The sequence below is a fragment of the Eptatretus burgeri genome, chromosome 1 (assembly GCF_056783735.1).
Source record: "Eptatretus burgeri isolate ZD-2024b chromosome 1, Ebu_testis_v1, whole genome shotgun sequence".
In the NCBI taxonomy this organism is placed as follows: Eukaryota; Metazoa; Chordata; class Myxini; order Myxiniformes; family Myxinidae; genus Eptatretus; species Eptatretus burgeri.
The window spans coordinates 149,209,116-149,226,449 of record NC_140961.1 but is presented as its reverse complement, the minus strand read 5'-3'; the positions used below and the strand labels follow the sequence as shown (position 1 = coordinate 149,226,449).

The following is a 17,334-nucleotide window of genomic DNA, read 5'->3' as shown; positions in this document are numbered from 1 at the left end:
AAGGATGCAGAAATATGCTAATTATTATTAATTTGTTGTTCAATTACAATGTCTTGGGGTATTATTTGCAAATGTAAATAATAATTTTGTATTGGTCTGAAGATGATTGTCAGAGGTGATTCTCACTCTTCATTCTCTGCATACCTGGATAAAAAAGCCAGTCCAACACGTGGAACATGTCTTTCAAGCCTGACAAATCTCACACTCTCACTGTATCTCTCCAAAAGGACCATCTGAAACCACTCCCCCCATACCATCTAATTTCTCAACAATCCTCTTGAAAAAGTCCTTTCATTCAAGCTTCTGGATCTCACGATTTGCCATCATCTTTCCTGGGAAAGCCACATTTCCAAGCTGGCCTCCAAACCCAGTCGCTGACTGAGCATCCTCCGGCATGCAAAGTCATTCCTTGGCACAACTGAGCTCCTGACCACAGGCAAAGCATTCATCCACAGCCCGATGGAGTACTGCTCTCTTGTCTGGAGTGGTGCTCCTGCCTCACCATTGTGTGCCTCATTATGTGGAAACCACGGCATTTAGGATTACTGGTATCTCCCGCGATGAGGCTGAATATTTGGGTCTCTCACTCTCTCACTACAGGCAAGTCGGTTGTCTTTTCCTTCTTGTCCTGTCTCCACTCCAGCCTCACCCCAACCTGCTTTGTCTACTATCTGTTTCCCCCATATTTCCGCAGGGCGCCTTAGGTCTGCCGCAACCCACTTCCCGTAAAACTACCAAAACCAAGAATCACTGCTCATCTTCACTCTCTCATTCCTCTTTTTCCCCGCCTTTGGAACAAACTCCCACACTCTCTTCAATCCCACTCTTCCCTGCATGTCTTCAAAACAGCTTATCTCTTATCTTCAAAACAGCTTATCACCACCATCTCTTATCTTCCCCCATCCAAAACCATGATCTTTTCCACCCCAGCTAATCCACACCAAACCCACCTCCTTCACATTCACTGCTTTCCTTCTGGAAAGTCCCTGTAGTGTATATCTTGTTTAGCCCGTGCACCTTGCCCCATCCCTCTCCCTTCCATAAATCTGTTTTTTTTCTCATATCTCTGTTCTCCATGGTTGTTTGCATCCCTCTCCTGTCCTTCTTGTCTCCTGCTCCCCTTGGTGTACATTTTTTTGTGTGTTAGCTTTTATACGAGCCTTGGCAGTGGATGCAAAAAAAAGTACCTGCGGTGTGTGAAAAATCTCCAACAGATGATCAATCGCCACTGTTTGTGAAGAGCTCAACGCAGTCACCACGACTTGGTAAAAACAAGGATCCACATTTTCTGAAATTGGCTCGATGTAGTTTAGTGAATTTTCAATTGATTTTTGCATTCGGAAACAATTGTCATGGATGACGTAACCAAGAGTGATGTTGGAAAGTAACATTTGACTTTTATTGATTTCATTTATTGCAAAGATCATGCACATGGCCCATTGAAATCCCCGTTGATAAAACCTAAAATAAAAAGCCAAATAAAATGAGGTTTCCTACGCAGTGCTCCTCAAGCCGATCAAGCTGCAAACACAAATTTAGAATTGTAATTTTGTCTTGTTTCAGGTCTATCGTTGTTGGTCAGAAGTGAGGACAACAATCCTCTTGAACTTGAAAAATTAACGTTACAAAATCAGCTGATGACGTCATAATTCGGAAACCGGAAGTCGGAATACAATTCTTTTACATCGAGACACTCCCGGGTACATGTTATGTCAGCATGTGAAGTTTGGTGAGGATCAGTCCAGTACTTTTCGCGCGCAGAGTTCACAGACAAACACACACACAGAGAGACACACTTTCAACTTTTTTATATAGAATATATATATATATATATATATATATATATATATATATATATATATATATATATATATATATATATATATATATATATATATCTATACATATATACATATATACATATATCTATACATATATACATATATCTATATATATATATATATATATATATATATATATATATATATATATATATATATATATATATATATATGGAGGCTGGTGTTGGCGCAGTGGTTAGGGCAGCGGCTTGGGATCCAAAAGTTCCTGAGTTCAAGCTCCGTTGGGCCACTGAATTAATACACCAGGGGGTTGACTCAGCCTGTCATCCTTCCGAGGTCGGCGAAATGAGTACCAGTATACTGGGCCGGTGTATACCCCGGTTAAAATAGGTGTATCATATCCCTGTGTCGTAAGAGGCGACCAGGGTTGCGTCAGGAAGGGCATCCGGCGTAAAACATGTTCCAAATCACGATGCGGATCATATGGATGATCATACGGTGTGTATATATATATATATATATATATATATATATATATATATATATATATATATATATATATATATATATATATATATATATATATATATATATATATATATACACACACAGTAAAATCCCGCTTTCTGAACACCCCGATTATCTGAACACCCCGCATATGAACGCGTTTTTGGCCAGTCCCGAATTTTTAGGTAGGATATCCTGTACATAGTGCCCCCGATAATCTGAACACCCTGCATATGAACATGCTTTTTACCAGTCCCAAACCAGTTTTTACCCCACACTGTGAACGCTACTCCAACCTTTGAAGGCATCAGTGCAAAACATGGCCACGTTCAGCCGTGACTGCATGGCAAACGTCATACAAGCAAACGCCGTTGCTAAAGGCCCAGTCACACCTTGACGTTTTAGCCAGCTTATGCCGATTTTTGGAAAATTTGTCTGAAATGCTGGTACACGTTGAATACGTTATGGGTAAGTTTTGATAACATTGAGAGTACGCTGAAAAACAGTGCCAGACGTCGTTGTACGCTGGCTTTAAACGTTGTACTTTTCGGTTGTCCTCAAATTTTCCATGCTTGAAATTTTAAGACTTATGCAGGCGAATGACTCACACGTTCCGCATAATGCTGGCCATAAGTTGTAGGCACATCACGCTATCATTGACACACGTTGACACACATTACTTGTAAGTTACTCATAAGTCGATACATGTCGAGGTAATGTTTAGCGTTCCGGAAACTTATATCTAACCTATGAGTAACGTGTTGTACTCACGTTACGCGATTGTTGACACACATCGACACATGTTACTTGTAAGGTGCTCATAAGTCGAAACACATCAAGGTAATGGTTAGCATCAGTGTTACAGACTCCCTGGTTTTATTTTTTTTTTTTCTTCCTTCCTTCGGTATGATGGTGATTTTGACACTTCGATTTCTAGTGCGGTTATAATATAATATAATTAATAGGCTGCCGCTCAATGATTTAAATCATAACCACACTGAACACTGAACACTGAACACCGTCATACAGAATAAAAAAAATCCGGGAGTCTGGAACATTGACGCTAACCATTACCTTGACGTGTTTCGACTTATGAGTACCATTCAAGTAACGTGTGTCGATGTGTGGCAATGATCGCACATCGTGCGTACAACTTGTTCCCCTCGCATGCGGAGAATGTGTCATACGCCAAGTACGTCGTAAAATTTTCAACATGTTTAAAATTACAAGACGTACTCCACTTAATACGACGTATGATAGCGTACTTTAGCGTTCTATTCACGCATACCAAACTTACCCATACCGTATTCGACGTGCGCCAGCGTTTTAGACGCATTTTACAGAGCTCGGCATATGCTGGCAAGATCGCCAAAGTGTGACAGCGATGTTGACACTTCCATTTCTGCAGCGGTTATGATTTGAATCGTTGTGCGGCAGCCTTTTAATAGGCTACGCCACGTCATCGTCGGCGATGCGTGCAGCGCGCTATGCCTAAGTTAGACTATCGTTGGGCATAGGTTGTGAAGGCCGACAACAGGTTCAGCATTCGTTGGTTTAAGTTATCTATAACACAACGAAACGTTCTGTGTCCATTACTAATGCGTTATGCATAAGACCAAGTCGCTATGAATACGTCCGAATCTTAAAAAAAAAACATCAAAAGTTCAACGTAAGCCAGCGTTTTACATACATTTTAATACGTTGCCATTGCTGGCTAAAACGTCAAGGTGTGACTGGGCCTTAATTACCGCCCATCGCGAAGTTCGTTTTACTGGACGCAATGGCGTGGAGAGAAAATGCAGTGGGGTGTGAAGAGATACAGTGACTTAATTAGAACCTGTTTCTAAATTAATCAATGGTACTCAACCAATAAGCGTCAAGAATTACAATTTCGTCCAATCAGCAGAGGCCTCCCCATGAGGGAGGGGCACAAGAAGGCCCTGCACACCTCCCTTTCCATCAATCTTCACTTGCTATTGAAGTTCACGCAGTACGATACACCAAAATGCCGAAAACGCATCACGATCTGCCGTTGGAAGATAAAGTCCGCCTGGTAAAGGAAGCGGAATCCAAGTCGCAACGCAAACATGCTGCTGATTTCAGAATTTTGCTGGGCGCAGTGAACGGTATTTTACGTCGTAAAGAGTCGATATTGAAGCAATTCGAAGACGGGCCCTATATTCGCAAAGTCGACGAAAAGGAGGCAGTTTCGTAGACATTGACAAACGCGTGCACACATAGTTCCATGTTGCTCGTTCAAAGAGGATCCCTGTCAGCGGACCTATGGTAAAAGCGAAGGCCTTAGAAATCGCGACTGCCATTGGTGAGGTGGAGTTCAAGGCATCCAACGGCTGGCTTGCACGATTTCAAGCTCGAAACAAGATCTCGGCACGTGCAGTTAGCGGCGAGAGTGGTGGCGTTGATCAGACGACAGTAGAGGAGTGGAAAATGCATCTGCCACAGCTATGCGACGGTTTCAAGCCACAAGCCATTTTTAATGCCGACGAGACTGGCCTCTTCTTCCACGCTCTACCCAAAAGGTCGCTGGTGGGAAAAGGGGACTCCTGTCATGGTATAAAGTCACCAAAGGATCGAAAAACGCTGCTGTTGTGCGCTGGTATGACTGGTGAGAAACTTAAACCATTCGCCATCGGCAACACAGTGAAACCACGTTGCTTTCGTAACATCAAAGTCGATTCCCTCCCTGTGTCGTGGACAGCAAACAATTGAGCATGGATGACCTCGGCGTTGTTCGTTGAATGGATGAAAGTGCTGGACAAGAAGATGCGAAACCAACGGCAGAGGATTCTTCTCTTCCTAGACAATGCGCCGTCTCATCCAATGGGTGTGACGCTGACAAACATGACCGTAAAGTTCCTGCCTCCAGACGTTACGTCGGTCTTGCAGCCCCTTGACCAAGGTGTGATAAGCAACCTGAAGCGTCTTTTCAAACAACGGCTGCTTCGGCACGTGCTGTTGAAGATCGATACCGCTTCAAACGTAAACGAAATCTTGAAGAGCATCAACGTTGTCCATGCTGTTCAGTGGAGCAGCAATGCATGGGATCAAGTCCAGCCGACGACGATTAGCAAGTGCTTCGTCAAGTGCGGCTTCCCTTCCGAGTCACCTGATAGTGACTGGGACGCTGACGATGACCTCTGCCTGCGTGAGCTCTTTTCGCGCGGTGCAGAGATTGGCGTATGTGACGACGTAACCCCCGAGGAATACGTTCGGTGCGACGATTCGGTGTGCGTTCATGACTGCGAGGACGACGACTGGGAAAACGATTTAATGCGGAAAGACGATGACGAAGAGAATGTGGACAAAGAGAATGGGGATGAAGAGGAAGTGGAAGACATGCAGGTGACGGTACAAGATGGACTCAGTTGTGTGCAAAGGCTTAAAACTCTCTTTCTGAATCAAGGATGGGCAGAGTTGCTCGCTCCTTTGGAAAGAATCGAACATTCAGTTCTAGTTCATGTCTTGGAGAATGCCAAATCGAAACCAAAGAGTTTATAACATCTTGGCTTAGAGACAAGTAATTGTATAAATTTCAAATTTTGATTCTCGTGCTGTCAATTTTGCGTTGCATTTTTGATCTTATCAATTTTCTTTCTTTCCGTGGCAAATAATTTGAATAATTGTATTATTACTACTGTATTATTAGATGTGTATGTATTGATTAAACGACTTTTGTGATCTATCGAATACAGATGATACGTTCATGGTCGGTTGATACCCTAATCCCCAATAATGTGAACACCCCGCATATGAACGCATTTTCGTCCAGTCACAGAAGTGTTCCGAATAGCGGGGTTTTGCTGTGTGTGGAAAAAAAAAATATATATATATATATATATATATATATATATATATATATATATATATATATATATATATATATATATATATATATATATATATATATATATATATATATATATATATTCTTCTACTTTCAGTTGCTCTCGTTAGGGGTTGCCATATCAATACCTATATCTATATGTATGTATGTATGTATCTATATGTATCTACATCAATATGTTTTCACAAGAACATCAAAAAGATATAGTGATGCTAAACCAGAAGAGGATTGTGGTATTATATTGTGGCATCAGAATGAGGTGCCATTCTTCATTGTTATTCCTCTTCTTCATTCTTCATTATTCATCAGTAACTATCCACAACAAAAGTAAAATGTCAAAAGATATCGTGCTGGTAATCCATAAAAGGATTGTGGTGTCGTATTGTGGCATCGTAATGTGTTGTCTTTCCTACCTTGAATCGTTTTATTTGGGGGGTGGGGGGGGTGGGTTTAATCTCTCTCTGCTTTTATATTTAAATATTATCTTTTCTTCTTTCTAGAATATTTTAAGTAAAAAAAGCTCAATGTTTTGTAATTTTTGTTCTTTTGGTATGGTTTAAATCCATCAATGTTATTCAACTTGGCTTATGGTACATTGTTTGACCCCAACTCTGCCCCCCTCTCCTCAATTTTGTTCAGTCCACTTTGTTGGTTACCACACATGCAAAACAATGTGGTTATCAATGAATAAAATAATAATAACATGCTTAATGTAATATATATTTTGTCATTTTGGAATGGATTAAATCCATCATTGTTATTAAATTGTTTTAATAATCGTTTCAGTTGATTTTGGCGATGTTTTGGATACGTTTCGCTTTTGGAATGGTTCTGCCCAGTGTCCATTTTCCGCCTTCACATAATCCTGGCTTGATTTTGTTGAGTCCACATTTACGTTTGATATACTTTCCTAATAAAACGATGAACATTGTGTACATTTTTAATTTTGGGTTGCGTGCACGAGCTGAAACAAAGTAACTTCCTCGCGTTGGAAACACCATGATGGTTTCAACAGTTATTGAGGTAGGTCTGTCTCCACTTTTACATTGTTTTGGGAGTGAAAGAATAATAATAATAATAAGATGTAAAAATTAGCGTTTTCTCGATATCCCAATGTGGTGCTTTAGCGATGATTCTGACATCTTTTTAAGTCTTGTTCATTCAGAAAATGCTCAAAAATAAAAGTTACGTCTTTTAAATGCTTATGACTTTCCTCTGTGGTTGTTTTTCATATATTATCGTCTACACATTTGAATGTGCAGCCATTTTTCCCATGTCACCCCTATATTTGGAGTGGAACAGTACTCCATGATAATGAACAAAAATTAACAATAATTTATATTCCTTTTCATTCTTAGTTTTTCCACCGACTTACTGATAATCTCTCGTAATCATGTTCCAAAGAAGGTTAAGGCCCAGTAACACCTTGACGTTGTAGCCAACGTATGCCGATTTTTGAATTTTTTTTCTAAAACGCTGGCACACGTTGAATACGTTATTGGTAAGTTTTGATAACATTGAGAGCACGCTGAAAAACACTGCCATACGTCGTTGTACGCTGGTTTTAAACGTTGTACTTTTCGGTTGTCCTCAAATTTTTCATGCTTGAAATTTCACGACGTATGCCGGCGTATGACTCACACGTTCTGCTACGCTGGCCACAAGTTGTATGCACGGTCTGCGATCATTGACAGACGTCAACACATGCTACTTGTAAGTTAATCATAAGTTGAGACACGCCGAGGTAATGTTTAGCTTACCCGAAATTTATTTCTAACCTATTATTAACGTGTTGTTGGCCCGTTACGCGATCGTTGCCACACGTCGACAGACGTTACTTTTAAGTTACTCATAGGCTGAAAGACATCAGTATAATGGATCGTCCTTGCGTCAGCGTCCACGGCCACGGCCAGGATACTTATTTGCAGCATTCTTCAAACTTTTCTTCGGCATGACGAGGATGTTCACACTTCGATGTCTAGCTTGGCTATGATTCCAATTGTCCATCGGCAGCGTCTATTTAAAATAGTCGAGTTTGAGCGTTTTTACACGTTCAGAAGAAACGCTTCAAATTTCCAGACCCCAGCGTCAAAAAACAAAGGCGAGTGACAGCATTTTAAATCGTTCATTGTAAACAATGAAAATAGTTGAGTGGTACCGTTTAAAAGTCGTTGAGTGTAAAAAAAATCCAATTGTTGAGCGCAAGCGTCTACTTTCAATAGTGGAGTTTGAGCAATTTAGCACGTTCAATAGAAACGATTAAAATTTCCGAGTGCCAGCGTCAAAAAACAAAGGTGAGTGACAGCAATTTAAATCGTTCATTGTAAACAATGAAAATAGCTGAGTGGTACCGCTTAAAAGTCGTTTAGTGTAAAAAAAAATCCAATTGTTGAGCGCAAGCGTCTACTTTCAATAGTGGAGATGCAGCCATTTAAATCGTTGAGTGGCAGCATATGAATAGCAAACCCCACGTCACCGGCAAAGATAAACTGCCGCACGATATGGATAAGTTAGGCTATCGTTGGGCATAGTTTGTGAACGTCAGCTACACGATAATTATTTGTTGGTATACCATATCTATAAGTTATCGAAGCGCTCTATGCACATTATTAGTTCATTGTGCATTTGTCCAACCCGTTATGAATAGACCTAAATCGTAAAAACAAGCCATAGGTCATTGTTGAAAAAGCCCCATAAAAAATTATCCGCGAAGAACTTCGAACAATGGTGCAAAGATATCTCCTACCCGTGGACACGCGGACGAAAGGAGGATCCATCATAACCCACACCCTCCCCCTCACACTCACCTACTACTGCCAACATGAACAAACTACTACTAATACTAATACTGATACTGATACTGATACTGTTACTGCTGACATGGACATCGACTCAAAAAGAACTGGAAAACACTGTTGGGTTCCCCTTTTATGAACACCATATTTATATACCAATTCCCAAAACCGCTGGGAACACGTCTTTATATGGCAGTTGTAAGTTAGAAACACGTTCATTTATTTTTTTTGTTGACCGGAAGACGTCATTGGAATACGTCTACATACGTCAATGTGTGTTGGGACTACGTAAAGAATTGGTTCAAAGCACGTCAAACATAAGTTGGAAATAAGTTTCGCGTAAAAAAGACATTACCGCGACGTGTTTCGACTTATGAGTAGCTTATAAGTAGCCTTTTTGGACGTGTGTAAGCGTCCACATATCGTGTGTACAACTTATCCCCATCGCATGCGGAACGTGTGTCATACGCCGATTACGTCGTAAAATTTTGAACATGTTTAAAATTTATTGACGTACTCTACTTACTACGACGTATGATAGCGTACTTTAGCGTTCTACTCACGTGTACCAAACTTACTCATACCGTATTTGACGTGCCCCAACGTTTTAGACACATTTTTCATAGGTCAGCATCCGCTGGCAAGATCGACAAGGTGGGACTGCGATGTTGACACTTCCATTTCTACGGCAGTTATGATTCGAATCCTTGTGCGTCAGCCTTTTAATAGGCTACGTCACGACATCGTCGGCGTTGCGTGCAACGCGCTATGCCTAAGTTAGACTATAGTTGGGCATAGTTTGTGTAGGCCAACAACAGGTTCAGCATTCGTTGGTATAAGTTATCTATAACACAACGAAACGTTCTGTGTCCGTTACTAATGCGTTATACATAAGACCAAGTCGCTATGAATACGTCCGAATCTTTAAAAAAAAAACATCAAAAGTTCAACGTAAGCCAACGTTTTACATAAATTTTAATACGTTGCCATTGCTGGCTAAAACGTAAAGGTGTGACTGGGCCTTTAGTATAATATATTAAATCAAAATAATGCCTGCAGATGCCTTTCCCTCCTTTGTGTTCCATTTAATTTAAAATGGAAACACATCTTGTATTTTTGACAACTTGAAAGATAAACAAAATTATACTTCATATAATTAGTGAAGTATCGGTTTGTGGTCTGTGTGTGTGAGTTTGTATGTGTTTTGTAGGTTTGTTGGTTTATCCTTTATTACCTAGTGAAACACTGATCAGAATTATTTGAAAACTGATGGTAGCAAAAAAATAAAGTGGGTAAAAAAATACTAATGTTTCAGTGTGTGTGTGTGTGTGTGTGTGTGTGTGTGTGTGTGTGTGTGTGTGTGTGTGTGTGTGTGTGTGTGTGTGTGTGTGTGTGTGTGTGTGTGTGTGTGTGATGGGACCAAATTCTCTCGATTGAAATTTATGTCGTGTGATTAACGAAGTGTTACAAATCATGATAAAATGTGTTTGAGATATGTCAGTGAAGGAAATAACCCGTCAGTAATAATGGTTTCTTTACTCAAACTTTAAATAGAAAAAATACACCTTACCGTAAGCAGTGAACATCTCCAGGAGGTTCTCTGTAGGAATGTTCAGGTGTTGCCATTGTTCCATGAATTGGAAAAAGTCCACCAATCATGATATCTCCATGTTGTGCGATCCCATATCGTTCAACATGAGTCCGAGGCATGCACGTCCTACTGTTCACAAATGGTACAAACAGACACAGCACGAATATGAAACATTGTATGATGAATGAAGTACCTTCATAGACAATCATACTGAACCGTTGAACACAGACGTCACTTTCAGGTAACAATATGTTCTCTCTTCAATGAATATTGTAAAATGTTTGACTCCAAAGCTGTGCCAACCTTTATACTGGCTGTTTTTAACTGAGTTTCAACTCCCGATTGAATTGCCTTGTTATTTATCTCGGCAATGTTCAATATCAATTAAACAATCACCACCTGAATTAGCAGATCCCAAAATACCAAAACATTGAAATAATCACCTTACTCTCTTGACTAATTACCTGTGTGAGAAAGATGCAATGTTGTGGGATGATTTGTTATCATTAATCTTTGACGATGATTCAGATATCAATATTGTGCATACATTATTTTAAAAAATTAATGTGATTACCTCCACCATTGATGGTTCTCCTCTCAGTCTGTTTATTTGTTTGTCTATGTGCAGATATCTCAAAAAGTTGGGGCAGATCCAGATGAAATTTATTGGGCAGGTTGGGTATGTGACACTGCCGAACTGATTCAATTTTGGTGAAGATCTGAATGCGATAATTGTTTAATTTTTTTTAAGTGATTCATCACCATTGAGAGATTGGGCCAAAAAGGATAAAGAACGATATTTCAAAGATGTATTGGGCCCGATATGTTCTTGTGGATCAGCTATTACATAGCGGAGGTATGTGCTCTGCAGAGTGCCCTTCGCGTTCTCATTGGAATTGTAGAAACTCAGCTGTCACACAAGATCTTAAGGTATAATCCACAGCTCAGGTGAGCTTCCTGGAAGATTTCACATTTTGTTTATTTTTTTAAAACGACTCTACATTCATTTCTGCATTGTTTGTCGAGCCCATTGAAATAATGCTTCACCAAAGGAAGTGAGAGTAAATGCAGGGGTCACAGAACCCTGAAGCTCTGTAATTGTTGGTGAGCAGGATGGTTCACGTGGTTTTATACAGCAAAATTTAATGCCAAGATTCTATGTTTCAGAATGAGATAAATGTTTATGCAATCAATCACTTTCCAACCTTCTTGATCTTCCATTATTCAACAAGCAACAAAACCCATCTTTACAAGCAATGCTCTCCCATCCACCCCGTTTGTATCTACACCTGCGAATAAATGTCTTGGGTTCCAGGGAAGAGTATGGAAAAATAACATGTCATTCGAGTTTTGTAACATATTCATTGTCTTCTCTGAAAAGGGATGAGTGGAATCAGCACATCAAGTGTCAATTACACACAGGTAATACATACTCCAATGCAGAAAGATAACTTGGACAATGTCACAAATTGTTTATGCATAATTGTTCGTAAGTGTGTTTGTTCTGTATGATATTAATCGTTGCACACCTATGACTCAAGATGGAACAAATTGTTAACCTCCGCCATCTTCGAAGATGGATGGAGGTTACTGTTTTCACCCCTTTCTGTGTGTTTGTTTGTTACTTACGAAATCTAAAGATTTCGTAAGTAAATTGATGACTTCCGTTTCTGTTTGTTTGTTACTGACGAAATCTAAAGATTTCGTAAGTATATTGATGACTTCCGTTTCTGTTTGTTTGTTTATTTGTTAGTTTGTTTTTTTGTTTGTTTGTTTGTAGGCACGTTAACTCGAGAACGGAAGAAGCTACCAATGTCAAATTACACCACGTGATTCAGGAGGCTGATGGCTAGTGCTGATTAGATTTTGGTCAAAATCGGTCAAAGGTCAAGGTCATGGTGAGGTCAAATATTCGATTTTTGATGGTTTGGCACAGATAACTCGAGAACGGAAGAAGCTACCAAGGTCAAATTACACCACGTGATTCAGGAGGCTGATGGCTAGCGCTGATTAGATTTTGGTCAAAATCGGTCAAAGGTCAAGGTCACAGTGAGGTCAAACATCCAAAACATTCGACTTTTGATGGTTTGGTACAGAATCATCGTAGAAACTTCTGGTTTGCGTCGCTACCTTCTCTCGAGACAGCTTTTATTCGACAAGGTCAGAGGTCAAGTTGACGATTTTGTAAGTACCAATCTATGACTGCTTGTTTGTTTGCTTGTTAGTTTGTTTGTTTGTTTGTTTGTTTGTTTGTAGGCACGATAACTCGAGAACGGAAGAAGCTACCAATGTCAAATTAGACCAAGTGATTCAGGAGGGTGATGGCTAGTGCTGATAAGATTTTGGTCAAAATCGGTCAAAGGTCAAGGTCACGGTGAGGTCAAATATTCAATTTTTGATGGTTTGGTACAGATAACTCGAGACGGAAGAAGCTACAAATGTCAAATTACACCACGTGATTCAGGCGGCTGATGGCTAGTGCTGATTAGATTTTGGTCAAATCAGTCAAAGGTCAAGGTCACAGTGAGGTCAAACATCCAAAAAATGATAACTCGAGAACGGAAGAAGCTTCCAATGTCAAATTACACCACGTGATTCAGGAGGGTGGTAGCTAGCGCTTATTAGATTTTGGTCAAAATCGGTCAAAGGTCAAGGTCACAGTGAGGTCAAACATCCAAAACATTCGATTTTTGATGGTTTGGTACAGAATCATCGTAGAAACTTCTGGTTTGTGTCGCTACCTTTTCAAGAGACAGCTTTTATTAGACAAGGTCAGAGGTCAAGTTGACGATTTCGTAAGTACCAGTCTATGACTGCTTGTTTGTTTGTTTATTTGTAGGCACGATAACTCGAGAACGGAAGAAACTACCAATGTCAAATTAACCACGTGATTCAGGAAGGTGATGGCTAGTGCTGATTAGATTTTGGTCAAAATCGGTCAAACGTAAAGGTCACAGTGAGGTCAAACATAATTCCGTAAATTCACGTGGAGAAATGGAGTATTTTTGCTTTGGTCGATGTTACGATTTTTGATGGTTTGATACATAATCATCGTAGAAACTTCTGGTTTGCGTCACTACCTTCTCAAGAGGCAGCTTTTATTAGACAAGGTTAGAGGTCAAGTTGACGATTTCCTAAGTACCAGTCTATGACTGCTTGTTTGTTTGTTTGTTTGTTTGTGAACAGTATTATGGAAAAACTCCTCGACGGATTTCGACGAAACTTGGTGGGGGGGGGGTTAGGTATGGTTCAAGGATCATGCCATTAAATTTTGTATTTGGTCCCCCCCCCCCCGCAAAAAAATAATTGTTAGAGAAATTTTTTTTTTTGCATTTATTCATGTTTTAAGTGATTTCCAACCCCCCTACAATTTTTTCTTTACCCCCCCCCAAAAAAAAAGAGAATTTTTTTTTTGCATTTCTACATGTTTTAAGTGATTTCCGACCCCGCTAAAAAAAATTTGTTACCCCCCCAAAAAAAAAATTGTTAGAGAATTTCTTTTTGTATTTCTACATGTTTTAAATGATTTCCATCCCCCCAAAAAAAAGAAATTGTTCCCCCCCCCAAAAAAAAAGTTGTTAGCGAAATTTTTTTTTTTTTGCATTTCTACATGTTGTAAGTGATTTCCACCCCCCCCAAAAAAAAAGAAATTGTTCCCCCCCCCAAAAAAGGTTGTTAGCGAAAATTTTTTTTTTTTGCATTTCTATATATTTTAAGTGATTTCCAAACCCCCAAAAATTTTTGAGAAAAAAAAAATTTTTTTTGCATTTCGACATGGTTTAAGTGATTTCCAACCCCCCCAAAAAAAATAATTGTTCGAGAAAAAAACATTTTTGCAATTTTTTTTCAACAAAAATTCGATTTTTTGGGGGGCATTTTTACATGTTTTAAGTGATTTCCAACCCCCCCACCCCCAAAAAAAAATAGAGATTTTTTTTGCATTTCTACATATTTTAAGTGATTTCCAACCCCCAAAAAAACTTTTTACCCCCCCACCAAAAAAAAAGTTATTAGAGAAAATTTTTTTTTGCATTTCTATATATTTTAAGTGATTTCCAAACCCCCAAAAAAATTTGAGTTTTTTTGCATTTCTACATGTTTTAAGTGATTTTCAACCCCCCCAAAAAAAAATTGTTCGAGAAAAAACCATTTTTGCAATTTTTTTTCAACAAAAATTAGATTTTTTTTTTTTTTTGCATTTTTACATGTTTTAAGTGATTTCCAACCCCCCCCCCCCCCCAAATAAAAAAATGTTGTTGGAGAAAAGAACTATAATAGTTATTAAAATAGTTTAGTGGCAGTCAATGGATAGCAAACATCACGTAATCGTAAACGATGCGCTCACACGTGAAGCATGCGCTCGACTATCGTTGGGCATAGGCTGTGGACGCCTAAAACACGATAAGCAATCGTTGGTATAACTAATCTATAAGTCTTTTTTCATAATTTCATTAGTAAAACAAAGAAATATTTCATCTTCGGAATGTGGAAAAAAATTAGCCCTTTCAGAACATCGAACAATGGTGCAACGTATTCTCCTATTCGTTGACGCAACGAGGATCCATCATCCCCCACGGCCTCCACATCACGCTCACATACTACTACTGACATAGACATACAGGTACTACCAATGCCACTACGACTGCTGTTACTACTACTACTATTATTACTGTCACGCACACCTACTACTAGTAATAGTAATGCTACTATTGATACTACCGGCATTCACATCTACTCACCATGGAGTCTGGAACAATGATGGGTTTTTATTGTGAAGCCGATTTGTATATACCAATTCCCCTAAACGCTGCCAATACGCCAGTACACGGTAGAAGTAAGTTAGAAACACTTTCACTACGTTCTATGGTTGTCCGGAAGACGTCAATTTAATTCTTCTACATACGACAATGTGCGTTTTACATATGTTACAAATAGGTTCATAGCATGTTACTCAAAGGTTAGAAGCACGTTTTACTTAGGTTCAAAACATGCTACTCATAGGGAAAACGCACGTTACTCTTACGTTCATAGCACGGCAGTCATTGGGTCAAGGCCAGTTATACATAGTTTCAATGCACGTTACTCATAGTTTCCAAGCACATTAAACATAGGCTCAGCTGACGCTACTCATTTGTTCAAAGCACGTTACTCATCGATTAGAAATTTGGTTTCAAGTATGTTGGCCATTACCTTGACGTGCTTCGACTTATGAGTAACCTACAAGTAATGTGTGTTCGCGGTGTTTAAATGATCGCGGAACGTGCTAGGAACAGATGCCAATGCATGCGAAACGTGTGAGCCTTACGTCGAGTACGTCTTAAAATTTTCAGCATGCTTGAAATTTCACGACGTATCAAACGGACTAGGTAATATGCCAGCGTACTTCAATGATTTCCATCATACTCTAAACGTATGCACAACTTAACCTGTAGCATATCTGACGTGTTCCTCGTGTTGTAAACACATTTTTCATAGAATGGAATACGCTGGCAAAATCGCCAAGGTGTGACTGCGATGTTGACACTGCAAATTCTCAGGCAGTTTTGATTTCAATCGGTGTTTGGCAAGTTCTTAACTGGCTACTCCACGAGTTCGCGGGCGATACGTATAGCACGCAAAGGTTAAGTTAAACTCTCCTTTGTCATAGGTTTTGAACGCCGACCACAAGGTAAGCATTCGTTGGTAAAAGTTATGTTTAACACAACGAAACGTTCTGTGCCCGTGACTAATATGTTATGCAAACGATCAACACATTATGAATATGCCAAAAACTTTAAAAAAAAACATCAAAATATCAGCGTTCGCCAGCGTTTTACATACATTTTTATACGTTGCCATTGCTGCCTAAAACGTCAAGATGTGACACGGCCCTATGATGTAAGGTTCACTTGAGTGACCCAGCAGTATTGGCGGCGGAGGTTTTGCACTCTCGCGAGTGCTTCCCCTCCAGTTTCTGATATGTGATTGTCCAATATTCATTCAGATGGGATGTTTATTTTAAAAGTTCAGCATATTTGAAGTTGAGCAGAGTTGAAGAGTTACAATGTTGGAGTTCGACCTCACTTAAGCTAGACAGAAAAATCATCAGATAATTTTGTGGATTGTAACCCAATGCTCTGTGTATCCAGAAAGAGTGATATGGAAGAAGAGTCACCCATCAGTTGTTTCCCTCTTTTCGTTCTGTGCCAGTGTTTTTTCTTGCATTTCTTATGATTTATCTTTAAAACGAGTGTAAAAACCAGTCAAAAATAACGGATTGAATTATTTTGTTCAAAATATTCAAGGAGACTTGAATAATGCATATGTTTGTAGCAAGAAGCATTATTTTAAAACACTATGTGTGACCCTAATTATTTTCATTATCTTCTGTATCACTTCATGACGACACGAAAGAGTGACGTGTGTGTTCAACGATTCAGTATTGTTACGTTTGAGGGGGGGTATGCATTTAAAGGGTAATTAGGATGTTTAATTAGGTATGCCATGCAGTTCGTGTTTATCAGGATCTCGATGTAATAAGTAGCAATTCAGTGGTGATAAGTTGTCTAGTAAATGTCCATTTCTTCAAGGGGGAAATGATAATTGTCACGTAATTAGATAGGGATACGGGATAGGGTAAGTGTGTCTGCGTAAACCCCTTTTAGTATTCCCTGCAGGCTTGCCGTGATGTCACAGGACAGTGCTGCAGATGGCTCCGCCCCGTGATCACGATTGGTGGAAGGTGACGGCGGTGGGCCAATAAAACGGCTCGATCGGAAGTGACGAGGACGGGAG

At 39.6% G+C, this 17,334-nt stretch overlaps 1 protein-coding gene across 1 annotated transcript in view; it reads right to left on the bottom strand.

Moving 5' to 3' along the window:
* Positions 1 to 10,813, bottom strand: part of LOC147035728 (extracellular calcium-sensing receptor-like) — a 116,656-nt gene extending 105,843 nt beyond the window's left edge. The window contains exons 1-2 of the mRNA XM_085869287.1: positions 10,540 to 10,813; positions 1,188 to 1,461 (exon numbers count right to left, since the gene is read on the bottom strand). Coding sequence (XP_085725413.1) covers positions 1,188 to 1,461; positions 10,540 to 10,769 — 504 coding nt within the window. The 5' untranslated portion in view covers positions 10,770 to 10,813. The remainder of the gene's footprint in view (positions 1 to 1,187; positions 1,462 to 10,539) is intronic.
* Between the last annotated feature and the right edge of the window lie 6,521 nt (positions 10,814 to 17,334).